The following is a 15,818-nucleotide window of genomic DNA, read 5'->3' as shown; positions in this document are numbered from 1 at the left end:
GAGTCAGCCTTCCGACAGTCACACTAGATCCCTCGACGGATTGCTCGCAGCTCTCCGGAACCTCGTTCACGTTTGCTCGGCGAATGTTTTGATCTCGTGGGGCAGAAATAAAACTCGCCAAGATGGACCGGAGGAAGCGTGGACTGACCTGGTGGGGTTTACTGACCCAACCACAAGACTTTCCAGCGTCGTATCGAACCCAAAGGAGTGACTATGAGTGAGTAGAATTTGAGCCGAGATGGACTGTTGATGAAGAGCTACTCCTCCTCTTTAACGCCTCTGATTCGCCTGTCGAGTACGTCCTAATCTTCTTAGGTGATCTGTAAGCGATCCTTGCGAAGGACGGCAGCTGGTATCGAAGTGTGAAGGAGTAACGGAAACAAGTTCCGAAAGTCCAAACTTCTCTCCCCTCCACTTCTCCCCGACCTTCATCCGACGTAGTCAATGATCACTCGACAAGCAGTCCCAGCACTTCTGCACAGGCTAAGCCAGTCCCTACCTCCGACCGTACCCAAGCCGACTCACTATTTACTTCCACTTCTCGCCTCGACTACCCTGGGCCATGGTTCAACCTTCCTCCCTGCTTGTTTATCGCTCGCCTACAAACATCTACCTCCAACGCCTTCACCGGTTCCACCTGAGCCCCTCAACCCGTTAGAAGACGGGAAGTTACATCCCCGACGATTCGTTTCCCGTCTCATCAAGGAATCTCTCGTCAAGTCAGCTATCCTCATAGGTGTACCGAGAGCTATAGAGATCATGCTCGAATTCACCGAGCTCGTCGAGGAAAAAGACAGGAGTATGGGATTCGTGAGGGAAAAGCTCGACTGTGGTTCGACGACTCATGGGAGCCGGAAAGAAGCGGGAAGGTCAGGTTTGGGGACGGTGTACAAAGGGAACATCGATGAGATCTTTGACAAGCTCAGAGCGGGAGGTCTAGAGGATGTTCGTGAGTCGCAAATCCCGTCTCGTCCAATTTTCATGCAACCTGAACCTCACCGAATCTTCTCCCGAAATCTTGCCGTTTTCTAGGCTGCTTCTCAGAACACATCACCTACGGAACCTTTCTTACTCCTTACCCCTCATCTTCCTCTCCCTCCTCTCCATCTCCCGACCCATTCTCCTCCGACCCACGTCTCCTCTCCCTCCTCACTCTCTCCTGTCTGATCCCGCAATCAACCCCACGAGAGATTCACTGGCATCTCAGAGGAGCGCTCCGACGAGGTTGGACGAGAGAAGAGGTCGAAGCGGTTCAGCAGGGGATTGAAATGGTTTGTGAGAGCGTTGGGACGAAGTTGTCGAAGGATCTTCCGAGGGTTAAGGACGTCGATAGACAGGTTGAAGAGAATGAATGAATGGAAGAGCGACGAGTGCAGGTATGTAGAGGAATTTGACAGATAGAAAACGAAAATTGAAGACGCTGGCGTTTTCAAACCTCGCACACTGGTCTGGAGTGCGCCTTGAAGACAGCTCTTATCACTGACTCGTGTGAGTGTGTTCCACGACTGCCTCTGACTCTGAGCTATCTGTGGCAGCCAGTGTGGCAGCACGAATCGCGATTTTCGATTTTCGGTTTTCGATTTTCGAAGGGCGAGGATTTCTGCTCTAATTTTTCTGCCGGCTCTTAGGCGAGCTTCAGAGCTTACAATACAGTATCCCAGTCATTCGCGAGAGCAACGAAACAAATTCGGTTCTCAACCCCGACGCAGCGAGAACTTCTCTTTCATCTCCCCGTACCTCGCTTCCCAACCGATGGCGAGCACGATGAAACCGTTACCCCGTCTCGACCACGGGCCAGTCGCGTCCAGCAGTAGTAACGAAGGACTCCCTCATCTCGGTCCTTCGGCGGTCACTCATCATCTCGATTCGGCATCAACCTCTCGTCCAGTCGAATTCTACTCTACTACGACCGCACCTTTGAGGGATCACGAACAAGAACCGATCGTCGATTCGCGGGAAGAGGACCGACGGAGCGTAATCAATCGACCAAGACCAAAACCCTCTGCTGCTGCCTCACGTTCGACAGCGAGAACACCGTCTCAGAGTAGACCTTCGAGCTTTTACGGGATCGATGCGACTACGGAGTACGACGCAAGTAGACCGAGTGGGGAATGGCAGCAAGGAGGAGAAGGGAATAATACTTGGCAAGGGAGAGAGGGACAGACAGCGGAGGAGGGAGATGACAGACTACAGGGAAGACTAGATGGTTCGCAGACAGCAGCGGCAGTACCGGGACAACGGAGAGAAGAGGAAGCGGTTCCTTTCGATCAACGACGTTCTTCGTTTTACGGACTCGAATCTCACGTCGTCGTTCAACCTTCCCCTTCCGCGACTGGTACCTCGACCCCTAGTCGTACCGATCCTTCCCCTCCTCGACAACCCCAGTCTTCTTCGACCACTCGACCTCAAACTCACAGTTCTTCCGGATCGGGTTCTTACTCTTCTCATGAACTTCCGAACCGACCTCGATACTCTCAAGCACCTTACGCGAGTAGTCGAGCCGCATCACTGTACGGTATCTCTGGTTCGACGAGCAACTTCAACAACGCGGCAGGAGGTGGAGGAGGAGGAGGAGAAGGTTATCCCGCACCGGCTCCGCTCCTCGATCAATCTCACCTCCAACCGGGAGCGATGGCTTCCCTCCTCTCGCACGAAAAGACTCTCGAACTGTATCGACAAAACGCGAAAAAGACGAACGACCCTCACGTTCAGTTCGAGTTTTGCGCATTCGTGATGGAAGTCGTCGCGGAATTGGAACAAGCTGCAGCGATGGAAAAGCTCGCGAGCGGAAGTGGGAATGGAACGGGGAACGTAACGGGAAGTGATGAGGACTTGGGATTGACGGAGAGTCAGAAGGAATCGAAGAGGAAACAAAAAGCTCTCGTGACGGAAAGTATCACTTTACTCAACAAACTCGCTCAGAGAGGTCACGTCAAGAGTCAATACTTCTTGGCTGATTGTTATACTCAAGGAGTCGGTACTCTCAAGGTGAATCCTCATCGTTTCTCGTCGAGGTGTTGACCTTGAACTGATTCGATTTCGATTCTGTTTGTGCAGGGTAAACGAGATTACGATAAAGCTTTCCCTCTGTTCATGCTTGCGGGCAAACATGGACATGCCGATGCTTCGTTCCGAGCCGCTCAATGCCTCGAACACGGCTGGGGATGTCGGAAAGATCTCAACAAAGCCGTTTCTCTGTACCGGTCAGTTTCATGCTAGCTTCAGTAGGAGATCACTTTACTGAGACGATTTGCGTGCGCTGACAGACGAGCTGCTGTTCTATCGCACCCCGGTTCGATGCATCGACTCGGACTCGCCGAAATCAACGGAGAACTCGGGTTGACGAAACGACCGAAAGATGGAGTACAATGGTTGAAACGAGCGGCGGAACTGGCGGACCAAGTCGACCCTCCTCAGCCCCAGAGTTTGCACGAGTTGGCGATCTTGCACGAAAAGGGAATCGATAATGTTATCTTCCAGGTAAGTTTCGCGTTGCTTGACTTCCCTTCCCGACGTGTGAAAAGTTTCGCTAAACCGTTGCTTTCAGGATGAGGAGTATGCAGCTGAGCTACTCGCTCGAGCTTCGGAACTTCAGTACGCTCCTTCGGCCTACAAATTGGGAGAATGTTACGAATACGGAAAGATGGGTTGTCCTCAAGATGCTGCTCTCAGTATACACTATTACAGTATGTCCCTCTCTCATGGAGTTTCGTCCTCGAGTCGCAAGGCGCTGACGCCTACAACCTTGGCAGACATCGCGGCTCAGCAAAATCACCCGGCAGCTTGCTTCGCTCTAACGGCTTGGTACCTCGTCGGATCTCCCGGTATTCTGCCTCAGTCGGATACGGAAGCGTACTTGTGGGCGAAGAGATCGGCGGACATGGGATTCCCGAAAGCTCAGTATGCTTGCGGCTACTTTACCGAGGTTTGTTTTTCTTCTTTCGCTCTTTCTGGATCAAGCTCACCTGACTCGGTTTCCGGAGTACAGAGCGGTATCGGGACGTATCCCGACTCGGGTGAAGCATTGGATTGGTTCAGAAAGGCCGCGAGTCATGGCGACAAGCGAGCTTTGGATCGACTTCGAGCAGCCGGTCAACCCGTACCGGCTCCTGCTCCTGCTCTCCGCCACACTCCCTCCTCAAACGCTCTCTCGTCGAATAACTACCCGTCCCTCCCGAGCAAGGATCGTTCGACTTCGAGCAAACTTCTTACAAAGAACAAATCGCAACCTCTTCCCCCTCAACCTCAACCTCAATCTCCTCGAAGTCAACAACCTCGTAGCGAATCTACTGGTCGACTTCCTCGTCCCGTCGCGAAAGACAACAAAGGGAAAGGTCGAGAACAACCCCAAGATTCTTCTCGACCTGGATTCACTCGTCAACGAAGCAACTCTCAACCTGCACCTTTCGAAGCTCGTCAATACTACGCTCAAGATCAAGCTCCGAACGATTTCAGCCCTCTCCCGTATGGTCAAGCAGCGACAGTTGGAGCGAGACCTCAATACCCTCAACCGCAAGGACAACCTGATCAACGAAACTTTTCCCCAGTTCGACCTGATCAAGTCCGGATGCCTCTACGTCAACAGGTGAACGGAGTTAACGTTCCCGAAGGCGCTCGAGAACCTGGAGCGAAGAAAGCAGAGAGGGAACATGTTCTCCAGAGACGACAGAAAGGTGGAGCTGAGGATAAAGATTGTATCATCATGTAGAACAGACATATCTTGCCCTTCTACTCTCTTTTCTAACGGACACTTTCCATACGTTCTTTCGAGTAAATATAGATCTACAGGTTTTCTGTCTTCTCTTCCCTTGTTTCTCTTATCCTCTAGTTACGCTCTCTCTCTCCCTTAAGCATTGTCGCTCTCTTCCTTTCACACTCGTTACCCACCGTACGTACATACTCAATCACTCAGTTTGCATCTCACTAGCTTGATTTCTCTGCTCGCGGTTTCCGAGAGAGCTAATTCCGCTATTTGGTCGAACGTATCCTGCACAGAGTACAAACGCTCAGCAGTATTCACGCGCGCTCTACTCTGCGCGAGGGAGGTACGCCCATCAAGTGGAACAGTGAAGAAAAAGTCGTCGAGAAGACTGCCGAGTTTTACACTTCAGGTAGCAACTCTTTCTCTCCCTCATCTGCTTCACCCTTCGTCACCGACTTTCTCTTCTTCTTCTTGTTCGTCTTGTCCACCTTCACACCCTTTCCCTTTGCCTTTCCCTTCTCCTTTTTCGGTGCCGGTTTCTTCTCTACCGGTACTTTGCCTCCCAGCTCGTAAGCGAGGACCGGTTTCTTCGGAGGAGGTAAACCTTTCGCTTTCGCTTCGTTGCGTTCTGCTTTCCATTTCTGTCGAATCTCGATCTCTTCTGCCGTAGGCTTGATCTTTTCAACGAATCGAGGTTTGCTCGTGATGAAAGGTCTATTCGAATTGAACACGTCAGTTACTGCTCGCATCTTCAAGCGTGCAGGCTTGGAAGAAAGCAGGACTGACTCTGGTTTCTCTCCCTTTTCAAGTTTCGCTCGTTTCCTTTCCTCGAATTTCTCTTTCTTCGCAACTTTTCGTTTCTTCGCTCGTTCCTTCTTCTCCGCCTTCCATTTCCGTCTCGTCAACTCTCTGACCGACATTCCAGCTGCTTCTGCTTCTGCCGCGAGTTGTTGCTTCGTAGGATTCAAAGAAGAGGAGGAAGGATCGGATTTCGTCGTGGGAGCGTTTTCTTTCTTTGCCGGGGAGGAGGTAGAAGCGGAGGCAACATCGAGAAGAGGAGCGGGAGGGGCAGAGGTAGAGGTAGAGGGAGCAGGAGCGGAAGCGGCGATCGCAGCGGCTTTCTTTCCTCCGAGGTGGGTTTGAGCTGAAAGTCGAGCGAGAACGGCTTTGTCGAGTTGGGAAGCCACCCATCGAGCGTCGGCGTCGAGGTGATCGGCAACAAACTCGGGAGATTCGACGTGAGTTTTGTAGCGGTTGAATCGACGTTTGTGGTCCTGGGGAGTAGAAAAACGAAACTTCAGCTTCATGGCCGAAGCGTCGCAGAGTGTAGGGGGTGAAACTCACCTTCGACGCCAAATGTACTTCTACCATCTTTCCAGGTTTGAGGATCTTGTTCGGGCACACGACACACACGAGAGGAGCTTCTTCATCGTCTTCGGCGTTTTCCTTTTCTCCCTCTCCCTTCTCCGCGTCCATCTCTGCGATGAGAGCCGCCGTCGAAGCTACAGTGTTTTCAAGTGCTTCCTTCGCGGTAGGGAATCCCACAGGAGGAGGTCTCGGTTCATCCTCATCCAACACTTCCGGCTCTCCCTCTTCCTCCTCATCTGATGCTCCAACTAGCTCCTCATCTTCACCATCTAGTTCACTGTCACTCTCGTCACTCCCACTTCCTGCTTCACTGTCGCTGCCGGCGTCGAGTTGTTCTTCATCTGAACTCGAATTTTCTTCATCGGATAAGAGCGCTTCTGCCTTGCGTTTTGAGCGCTTTTGCTGTGCTGTCACTTGCTTGAATAGAGGCATTTGTGTTTGCGCGTCGGTATCTGAGTTGAAAGTGAAGGAGAGAAGAGAAACTTTTTTCGATTTCATCTTTCTCATCTCTCCGAAACCTCGACTGCCTCTCTGCCCAGCTATTCTACCGATGTATGCCTTGGAACGGTTCTGCGAGCGAAAGCGGGCCTCGAAACGCTGCCCCTTGCTTTCTCTCCAAATCAACCAACTTTTCGTTATCAACCACGACAAGGCAGCATCAGACGACAGTATACCAGGACGGGAACGCGAGGAGGGGGAACAAGCTCCTATAGGGCGAAGGCGAGTTTCCGCACGCAGCTCTAGGCGGAGGAAGCTTTCGATGCCGGTCTCTCCCTAGGTCCTCTTTCGCAAGCGACAAGCTCTCAGATCATTCGCAATAGCTTGTAGTAGCAGCAGGCAGTCAACGCAAGTAGCTGCAATGCTAAGCTTTTCGCTTTTGTCGTTGTTAAGGCGGACTTCGAGCTTTACCCTCGTCGAGTTCGTCTGTAAGAACGAGTCTTACATGAACTTCTCGCTCACGATTGGGGAAGCAAGCAGGTTTTGAACAAGGAGATTGCAGAAGGTAGAGAAGAGATTGGGAAAAGCGAGACTCAGTTCAAGGTTGAAAGGAAGATAACGGGAAAAGAAATCTGCAAAAAGGTGGAAGGCGAGGGAGCTTCAAGAGAGTTGGGACAAACGACTCTGGGGGAAGAAGCGGTTGAGAGAGTCATGAGAGAGACTGTGAGACGAAGGGGGCTCGTTGACGTCTTGTCGGAAGCCTAACACACGACCGTACTTGGTTGCGACCTCGCGTAGTGCCCCAGAGTGTTTCCCCTTATACTTGAAGCAAATCGAGAGTCGTTCGTGGTCGCTGCGTTCGTTTTCAGGTTCGAGCCATTGTTTTGCCTGCAAGGAGGAGGCGGAGAAAGCTGATGAGACCAACTAGCGCCTGTAACGGGAAGAGAGGTGACTTACGAGGCTTTCGAGGTGTTTCCAGACGGGCAAAAAAGTGTTTTGGAGGGCCAAGCTCAAGAGTTGAGTTCGCGCATCTATCCCCAACAACGGCTCAGCGGGAGGGACTTTCTCGTAGAAGGCCTCGTCTGTGAGGAAGCGCCAACGTCAAAGGTCAGCAAAGGCTAGAACGTCAGGGTGAGGAAAGGGTTCCGGAACGCCGACGGAAGCCGTACGGAGGGGCATCACCTCCAAGATTGGCGTCTCTGTTGATCAAATGAGAAAAAGAGAGGCTTACAGCACTTGAACAAGTCTTGCTTATCGGTGTGATTGTAGCTTTCCTCGGAAAACTCGTACTTCTCCGTGTTTATCAAGAACCTTGCACAAACTGTTGCCAAGTATAACTAGCAAGCGTCAGTAGATTTGCTACGATGACGCGGAGGTAGAGAGGGGGGAAGGCTTTCCAGACGCGACTGAGCGCAAAGAGAAAGACGAGATTTCAGTTTTCGCGACAGGTGGAAGTAGGGAACTGCAGTCGCACCCAGGTCACCCGCTGCCTGGAAGTTTGTCATCGTACTACCGCTCAGGTGGATCGCAGACTAATGTGCACCGGAGTACAGCAGCGCGATAGTGCAGGCAGGCATAATCAGCTTTTTGAGAAAGGTCTTCGAGAGTGCGAAGACTCACAGCTTTCCACGTCAGCAACTTAGCGACGATCGCAAGTTTCACTGATTTGTGCGCTCTCAAAGTTTTCCATTGATCTAGAGAATCTCGGAGGGCGGTTTGACGTTCAGCAGGTGTATACGAGGGCCCTGTCCTCTCCTAACAAGGTCAGTCACAACGAGAGGAAGCGTAAGATGAAGGAAACAGGATGGCTGACAGTTCCTCAGACGTTTCGCGACTGATTCGTCAAAATCCTTCAATGCGTCTTCGACCGACATCGTTCTCGGTCCCAACGTTACCTTCGCATTCATAGCTTCCTGTTGCTTCAGTATAACTATAGGGGATATCTGCTCAGCAAGGGTTAACGAGACGAATAAGCGAAGCTCAAACTCACTATGGTCAACTGTGTACGGGAAACTTTAGCCTCGTTTCGTGAGGAGCCAGAGTCAGAAAAAAAAACTCACATGCCTCTAAGTACTGGTGAAACGAACTGAGTTTTGGCGCGCCTGGACCTCGGGTTGGAGGGGGCATCGGAGCTCTTGAGGAAGGGTTAAGAGAAAGGAAAGAGCGATGGAGGATCGTGAAGCTGCCTTTGTGTGCAAGGACCCCATCATTGATTGAGCAAAGTCCCTCCACGGCAACGACCGGAGAAGCAACAAAGCTCAGTTCGTTTGTTCTTTCCTGTGTGTGTTGAGGAGATCTGAGAGGGAACCCGCGATGTCTCGTTACAGAGAATAATGAGAGCGGAATATCCTACAGGCGAAGCGTTTTGCGAACAACAGGGGGACCGAGGAGCGAATAGAAAGGGATATGAGGAGTCTCTCAGACGTTCTCAAAGAACGACATAAGCACTGAACGGTCGTCTCGTAACGAGTAGAGCCAGAACCGATCGATCGGAGGATTTGTGCGGTTGCGTTTATTTTGAATGGCTTGGCGGATATTGAGGTAGTAGTCTCGTTTGCCGTGAGGTGCGGTATGGAGGACTTGCTTGAACGCTTCGTCGCTGCATCAACAGACGAGAGTTAGGCTCGAAAGCGTCGAGCGGAAAGAAAACGAGCGCACCTAGTGACCCAAGTGGGAGAGTTCGCGAGTTTCTCGAATGCTGGACCATCAATGTCAATCGCGACTGAGAGCGCCAACGTCAGTGAAGATAGATCGAGTAGAGGAGTCGACAACAACTTACAAACGGGAGCTTTCGCTGCGGCTTTCGTCGCTTGTTCCAGATTCTTCTGTGCTCGATGAGCAATCATCGATCTCTTGTTGTGACGACCTTTCTGTCGGACGTCCTCGTCGGGGAGAATCGGGAAGAAGTCTTGATTTGGTCGAGGAGGTTCAGGGAGAGCAGTTGAAGGTTCGGTCGCGGAATCGTTGAATCCACCTCCAACAGCTTCATCAACGGCGGATTGTTCACGCATCGATTGGATGAGCCAGGTATCGAGCTCAGCTCGGGGAACTGCGTAGCGAAAATGTTTAGAGATTGGAGATTACGACGAGAGACGAGAGGGACTCACCTTCGACTTCGTAGCCACGCAAAACCGACTTGACTTTGATCGACTTCTCTACGTCTTCACCAGGGAGACGTCCAGCTCCAGGTTTGACGATGACGAGCCAGAGGATACCTTCTCGTCGAGCTGCGACCATGAGTTGTTCGGGAGCGACGTTGAAGACGTTCGTATCGTACATCTGTCAGAAGCGAGAATCAGTCAGAGCACGAATCAGGAGAGAAGCTAAAACGCACCAAGTCTGCCTTGATACCAGCCACCCATAGTTCCTTGACGATCTCGAGTCGGAGATCAATCAGACCTGGCACGAATGAAACAACGTAGACGTCGGCTCGACGAATCGCGAAAGGACCGAACGACTCCTTCGGATTGCGTTTCAACGAGACTTGGTGAGCGTCCGCTGCAGCCGCCGAGAGCTTCGCGACTGACAGACTGAATCCGACGACGTGAGGGCATCGACCCGAGAAACGAACTTCGGGAGCCGCCAATCGAGAAACGACTTCGTCGAAGCGTCCTCCCGCGGCAATCACATCTCTTGTCTTCCCTCGCAAGACGTGAGATTCGAAGATTGATCCGTCCTTGTGGAAATCGTAGTTTGAGGCGAGGAGAGGCGAAACCTTGATGTTCTTGATCCCGAGTTGATGACACAGAGTGATGATATCCGAGAGTTCTTCGAATCCTTCCTTTGCGACGTGCTTGAGTCGAGAGGTCGAAGAGAGAACGAGGGAACGGACTTTCGCGAGATCACCTATCGAGGTTCGGAAAGAAGTTCAATCTTTCGATCTTTTGGAGATTCTAGAGCGGGCTGAACTGACCAGAGACGTCGACAGCGCGAAGGATATCACACATCGCTTTCGTGACCCCGGGTAACTTGAGGAGTTCAGTCGAAGTCTTCGTCCACGTTCTTTGAGAGCGACTGTGTTGAACGAGAAGTTCGGCGACTTGAGTGCGCTGCTTGACGGGGAAGACGTCGAGGAGAGCGTCGAGAATCTTGCTGTGATTGAGAACGTGCCAGATTTGACCAGAGAAGGGGAACGCGGAGAGGATTTCCTCGAGGACGAATATGCATTCAGCTTCCATCGCTGGCATCGCGACGTCGGAAACGATATCGAATGCGGCATTGAGGATCGCACGAGGTTGACCACCGGCGGCCGAGGTTCGATAGACTGGAGCGATCGTCCACCGTTTGAGACGAATGAAGGTCGAATCTCGAGCGACCATTCGACCTATTTTCGTCGAGAGACGTCAGTCCTCCGATCGAGACTCGCGAGAGATGTGTTTACTCACAGAATGTTATGTTGAGATGGAAGGGTAGACAGACGATCGTTCCGTCCGAATCTAGGAGTCGAACTGGTTTGCGAGAAGCGTAGACTTGCGAAGTTGGCATGAGCAGAGGACTGTCCATCCTGATCGCTCCCTTTTGACGGAAGATGTGACTGAGTTTGTCGTGTACAAGTTGGAGGTAGGGGTCGTTGTCGACTTTGGCCTGTTACAGAAGAGAACTTGATCAGCTTCAGAATGATGACGACGCTAAAAGAGGATCAACCGTACTCCTTCGCCGTCGTAAAAGTCGTAAGAGAAGTCTTTTCGCAATCGATCTTCGTCAGACTGATTGAAGAGTGCCGTAATGAGCGATTGAGCGTGCGTCGTTCCCGAATGAGCTGAGCGGCGAGAGACAACGTCAGAGAAGCGCATGACTCAAGTGGAATGCAAAATGACTCACAGAGTAGACGAATCGTTTCCTGTATCGAGTCGTCTCCTACTCTCGGTGGAAGGAGATCAGAAGCGAGGAGATCTTTCGGCGAGGGTCGCACTTCTGGATCGTGCGTTAGACAAGCTTGAACGATCTTTGTGTGCCGAGCTAATTTGACAGCATCCCATGACGAAGGGAACTTGATCTCGGGACGACGAAGGTCGTGAAGAACCTGCAAGAAAGCTTTGAGCGACGAGAACTCATTCGAATCAGGAATTCGTAACTCACCTGAATCCGTTCCATGCCAGTCGAGAACTTGTGCCACATCTCGAAGAAGACGATTCCTAGCGAGTACACTGGATGCGAGCGAACAGGTGAGCTAGGGAGAAAGGTGAAAGAGAATGGGCAACTCACTATCGATCTTGTTCGAGGGTGCTCTCTTTACTCCCCGATCTTGCCGGCTTGGAGTGAGAGTCTCAGGAGCGATGTAGAGTGAAGTGCCGACACCTGAAGCAAGGAGCTGAGTCAAGGCAGATCTCTGTGAGATTTCCGCGAGGTGAGCTTACCCGAAGTGAGATCGCTCTCATCTTGCGAGGTTTCGACACTGAGTAGCCCATCTGTTTGATCTCCGCCTCCTTGATTGACCGCTAGTCCGAAATCTCCGATTCGTACATCTCCTTTGACGTCGATGAAAATGTTCGACGGTTTCAAATCTCTATGGATAATGCTGCAAGCGGGAAGAAAGAGTCAGCATCAGCGCTGGTTAGAGAAATAGACATCAGCGACTGACTTGAGTGATGTGAAATGCAGCATGGCAGACAGGATTTGAAACTACACTCGAGAAGTCGTCAACAAAGAGCGCGGGACGCGGGTCAGAAGGAGAAGGAGAGCTCACGAGTAGTCTCCACGAGTCAACCTCAGTGATACCGTCTTCGATCGCTTCGCGTAATGTGAGCTTTTCGACGTATTCCATCTGCGGAAATCGTCGCTACTTTAGCTTGGACAGTTAAGCAGGAGAAAGTTTTGACTCACTTGAATGTATAAAGTCCTCCTCTGTTTCGGCGGTGTCGGAGTCGCTACCGGTTGATTCGGAGTCGAAGCTCTCGTGCTCTTCTTTGAAGGATTCTTTGGACTGGTCCCGTTCGAAGATCCAGGTCGAGAAGGATCGTCCTCGTTGCCGAAGTGAATACTCGGATACGAGACGCTCCTCGATTGAGCATGGCCGACCGAGAGGAAGTCGATGTCGTCGAGATCATCTCCAAAGTCCATGTCGAGCTCGGCACCGGGTGACGAATCTTCATCAAAATCGACGACGCTGTCCGACGAAGAGTCCGAGTCCGACTCTTGTTCCGTACTACTCTCAGTCTCCTCCGATTCTTGCGTTGACGAGTCCGTGGTACCGAGTTCGCTCGTGAAGCCTGTTCCCGTTCCCGTTCCCGATTGACTCGCTCCCTCACCTTCTGGAAACGAGCCGAACGCTTCATCGACTTCGGTCCATGACGTGTGATATCGAACGATATTTGGATGGTTCATACGAGACCTGAACAGACGAGAGTTCTTAGCGAATTGAACTCTACTTCTGCGTCGGAAAAACGGAAACTCACCAAATCGTCACTTCTCGCAAAATCTTGATCTCACTCGCTCGATCATCCGGCAGTCGAATCTTCTTCACTGCGTAAAGATGGCCATCAAGTCGATTCCTCGCTTTCACAACTTGTCCTCCTCCTCCCCTTCCGAGGAATTCGAGCTCTTCGAATTCGCTCCGATATCGAGATCCCGAAACTTTCGGTTGCCAGAAGAACCCACTTGGACCGTCGACACTTCGAGAAAGGGGTTGATCTGGAGGTCGAGAAGGGTGTTTGTCGAGCGGAGGAGGGGGAGAAAGAACGGGAGTTGCGAGACCGTCGCCGTGAGGATTTCGAGTTTGATGCCAGGCGTTGAGAGGATTCGGAGGCGTAGTCGATAGCTGAAGAGGGTGAAGCGTCGTACCGCTGTTGCTGTTCTCCGCGAGCTGAGCTGATAGTCGAGATGCGTGAGGTCGTTTCTTCGGTTCCGCGAGCAAAAGGTCGACGAGGATCTTGCGAACGAGTGGAGGATAGTTGCGAGGGATAGATCGAACGAGGTCGGCCGGGGACGAGTATCGATGAACGACGTCGAGACCAAATACCATTTGAGCGAACACGAGTCCTAGATCGTACATGTCGCGAGCTTTGTCGTAGTCGAACGGAGCCGTGATAGCCTCAGGACAAGTCCTGATGATAGAGACAGAACATCAGGAGAAGTCTTATACAGGGACGAGGGATTGAACGAACCAAGAATCGGGAGGATCTTCATCGCTAGGTTGTATCAGCCATGGTTCAGCTTTGTTCAAGTCGATCAACCTTCTGTACCATCCAGCTCCTCCAAGTCTCACACCTCCCGAAGCTCCATCTCCAGTTTCCTTCGCTCGGGCCTTCTCGCTTGTGATGAACACAACTTTCGGTCGAATCGCACGGTGAACGACGTGGTTCGAGTGTAAACATTCGACGGCCGAGACGAGGTGAGAGAAGTAGCGGATCGCTCGATCGACTCGGAGGTCGCCGACTGCCGAAAGGAGGTCTTCGAGAGATTGGGTGTGCGACGAGAGGACGAGAGACGAAAGAACGATGAGCGACCATCCTTCGCCGGAACGACTAACGGGTTTCGAGTGGGGATTCGTCGGAAAGAAGCCAGGAGTATGAGGTACGAGTCGGAAGCCGAGAGGAGTGAGGACGTTGGGATGCTGAATCGAGTTTGTCCGTTCGAGGTCGACTTCCAATTTTCCGACTTTTCGTCGACCTTGAGACGTAAGGAAGTAAGGTGCGAGAAGTTCGTAGATATACGCAGTCGCAGGTCGAGGTGGTTGATTCGCCATGTCGACTTGAGCCGAGACCGTTAGACTGAGCCAATCTGAGAAGTAGCAAGAAAGATTAGACTCGAACGAAGACGTCGGAGCGTCCAGTCGGACTCACCTCCATCAGCAATCAATCCGAACTTAACCGTGGCATCTTCCTTGCTCCCACCCGTCACTTGTCGAACTTTCACAACGCATCTCCTGTCTCCACCCGGTTCCAATTCGAGCGCGACACTCGCGGCGTGATCTAATTCCCTTTCCCTCCTCTCCCGCTCTATCCGCAGTTCTTCCTTCTTTCGAACATCTTCCGAGATGAGCTGTGATAATCGAGCCGCTTCTTCCGCTTCCTGTTGTTCTTCTCGTTCTTTCGCTTTCAACTTCGCTTCTTCCGCAGCCTAGTCAAGAAACACCGTCAGCTCTCCTTCCTACAGTAAGTCACTAGATACGCCAGGGCCGACCTTTGTTTGTTCCTCTTCACGTTTTCTGCGTTGATCTTGGAAACTAGCTTGTTTCCCTCGAGCTGAGTCCAAGTGTCGGTCGGTAATGAATGTTGCGGCCTGAGTACAGAGCTCGTAGATCATCTCAGTTCCGAGTAACGAGGTAGCATGTTGATGAAGGACCGTAGCCTGCAAGAACGCAGGGAGAAGTGTCAGCTTTGAAAAGCACGGAACAGTTTACGAAAAGGTAAAACTCACGAGTTCAGACAAGTGGGTTGACGCTAGACCTTGCGAGTCTTCAAACGTCATCGTCGGAGGTACTTTCGGATACTTCTGGGGTAACCTATTGACTCGCAGTCGATTCTTCCAGAGTCAGCGGGACTTTTTCGAGTCGAAAGCCTCGAGATTGACTCACTTGAATCTGACCCAGACTTTCACTTTCTCCTTTAAATCTTCTTCGACTGGTCTCACACAGATCCTGAACTCGTGTACTGCCGTTACAGCCTGATTCGTGGAAGCAACGACCCGCACTCAGATTGTCAGTCATCGAGTAGGTTGACAGCAGAGTCAAGCAGAAAAGCTAGTTACCTTCCATGCAGTCTTACTAGCGACCTTTTCGAAGTCATCCATGAAGATAGCTACGAATTCGAAGCGAGGAGATTGTCAACGAACAAAAGAGCTCGGGAATGAACAGACGTCGAGCTGAGGCTTACATTGTAGTACCTCTAGTTCACCATCTTGTAATTCGGAGAAGTCCTCCATCCTTCAGGTAGCTTGAGTCAGTAGTCGAGGAGTTGAGGAGCGAGAATCGATGATGAATGATGAAGCCGAATTGCGTCGAGGGGAATACGCATACGCGCTGCTGGAGGTTTGCAGCAGATAGCCAGAGGATTGTTCTGTGGTGTGCTCGAGTTTCGAAGGGTTTGATGAGAGTCGTAGTGAAGTGAGCTGGAAAACGGCCGAGAAGCTTCCGTTTCGCAACTTCGCGCAGATATTACGAGAATACTTTCCTGACTGGTGAGTCATTCGTGATATCGTTTTAGTACGTTGCTTAGAAGAGTCAAAGGAATCGAAATAATCTAGTGATTCGCAGTGATGTTGCAAAGAGCTTGTAAGAAGGAACGATTGTCTAAGTCTAATCTACGCTGAATGTATAGAGAATAATTCTCAAGAGAGTAACGAAGGAGACAGGGAGAGTCTAGTCAGAGTA

At 51.5% G+C, this 15,818-nt stretch overlaps 4 protein-coding genes across 4 annotated transcripts; 2 read left to right on the top strand and 2 right to left on the bottom strand.

The window, feature by feature from the left end:
* Nucleotides 1-444: 444 nt before the first annotated feature.
* JCM6883_005013 (uncharacterized protein) lies at nt 445-1,355 on the top strand (the record flags this gene model as incomplete). The annotated part of the gene is made up of 2 exons (XM_076631572.1): nt 445-949; nt 1,033-1,355. 2 exons carry the CDS (start codon nt 445-447, stop codon nt 1,353-1,355), a joined length of 828 nt encoding a protein of 275 aa, XP_076488389.1.
* Nucleotides 1,356-1,752: 397 nt separating this feature from the next.
* On the top strand, nt 1,753-4,708 carry JCM6883_005012 (tetratricopeptide repeat protein; the record flags this gene model as incomplete). The annotated part of the gene is made up of 6 exons (XM_076631571.1): nt 1,753-2,988; nt 3,058-3,203; nt 3,267-3,480; nt 3,548-3,686; nt 3,753-3,925; nt 3,989-4,708. 6 exons carry the CDS (start codon nt 1,753-1,755, stop codon nt 4,706-4,708), a joined length of 2,628 nt encoding a protein of 875 aa, XP_076488388.1.
* Nucleotides 4,709-5,100: 392 nt separating this feature from the next.
* On the bottom strand, nt 5,101-6,502 carry JCM6883_005011 (uncharacterized protein; the record flags this gene model as incomplete). Its single annotated transcript, XM_076631570.1, has 3 exons — nt 5,101-5,416; nt 5,489-5,976; nt 6,047-6,502. The coding sequence occupies 3 exons, from the start codon at nt 6,500-6,502 to the stop codon at nt 5,101-5,103; spliced, it is 1,260 nt and encodes a 419-aa protein (XP_076488387.1).
* Nucleotides 6,503-8,926: 2,424 nt separating this feature from the next.
* Nucleotides 8,927-15,370, bottom strand: GCN2 (serine/threonine-protein kinase GCN2; the record flags this gene model as incomplete). The annotated part of the gene is made up of 23 exons (XM_076631569.1): nt 8,927-9,107; nt 9,167-9,230; nt 9,288-9,557; nt 9,616-9,787; nt 9,843-10,354; nt 10,422-10,832; nt 10,894-11,092; nt 11,158-11,267; nt 11,330-11,531; nt 11,588-11,655; nt 11,714-11,806; nt 11,866-12,026; nt 12,090-12,130; nt 12,195-12,272; nt 12,332-12,839; nt 12,904-13,551; nt 13,612-14,227; nt 14,290-14,566; nt 14,630-14,797; nt 14,867-14,951; nt 15,024-15,112; nt 15,197-15,246; nt 15,322-15,370. 23 exons carry the CDS (start codon nt 15,368-15,370, stop codon nt 8,927-8,929), a joined length of 5,052 nt encoding a protein of 1,683 aa, XP_076488386.1.
* Between the last annotated feature and the right edge of the window lie 448 nt (nt 15,371-15,818).

The sequence above is a fragment of the Sporobolomyces salmoneus genome (assembly GCF_050403485.1).
Source record: "Sporobolomyces salmoneus JCM6883 DNA, S_salmoneus_JCM6883_v1_ctg18, whole genome shotgun sequence".
Classification (NCBI taxonomy): domain Eukaryota; kingdom Fungi; phylum Basidiomycota; class Microbotryomycetes; order Sporidiobolales; family Sporidiobolaceae; genus Sporobolomyces; species Sporobolomyces salmoneus.
The sequence above is the reverse complement of the archived record's forward strand: the minus strand, read 5'-3'. Positions and strand labels throughout refer to the sequence as shown.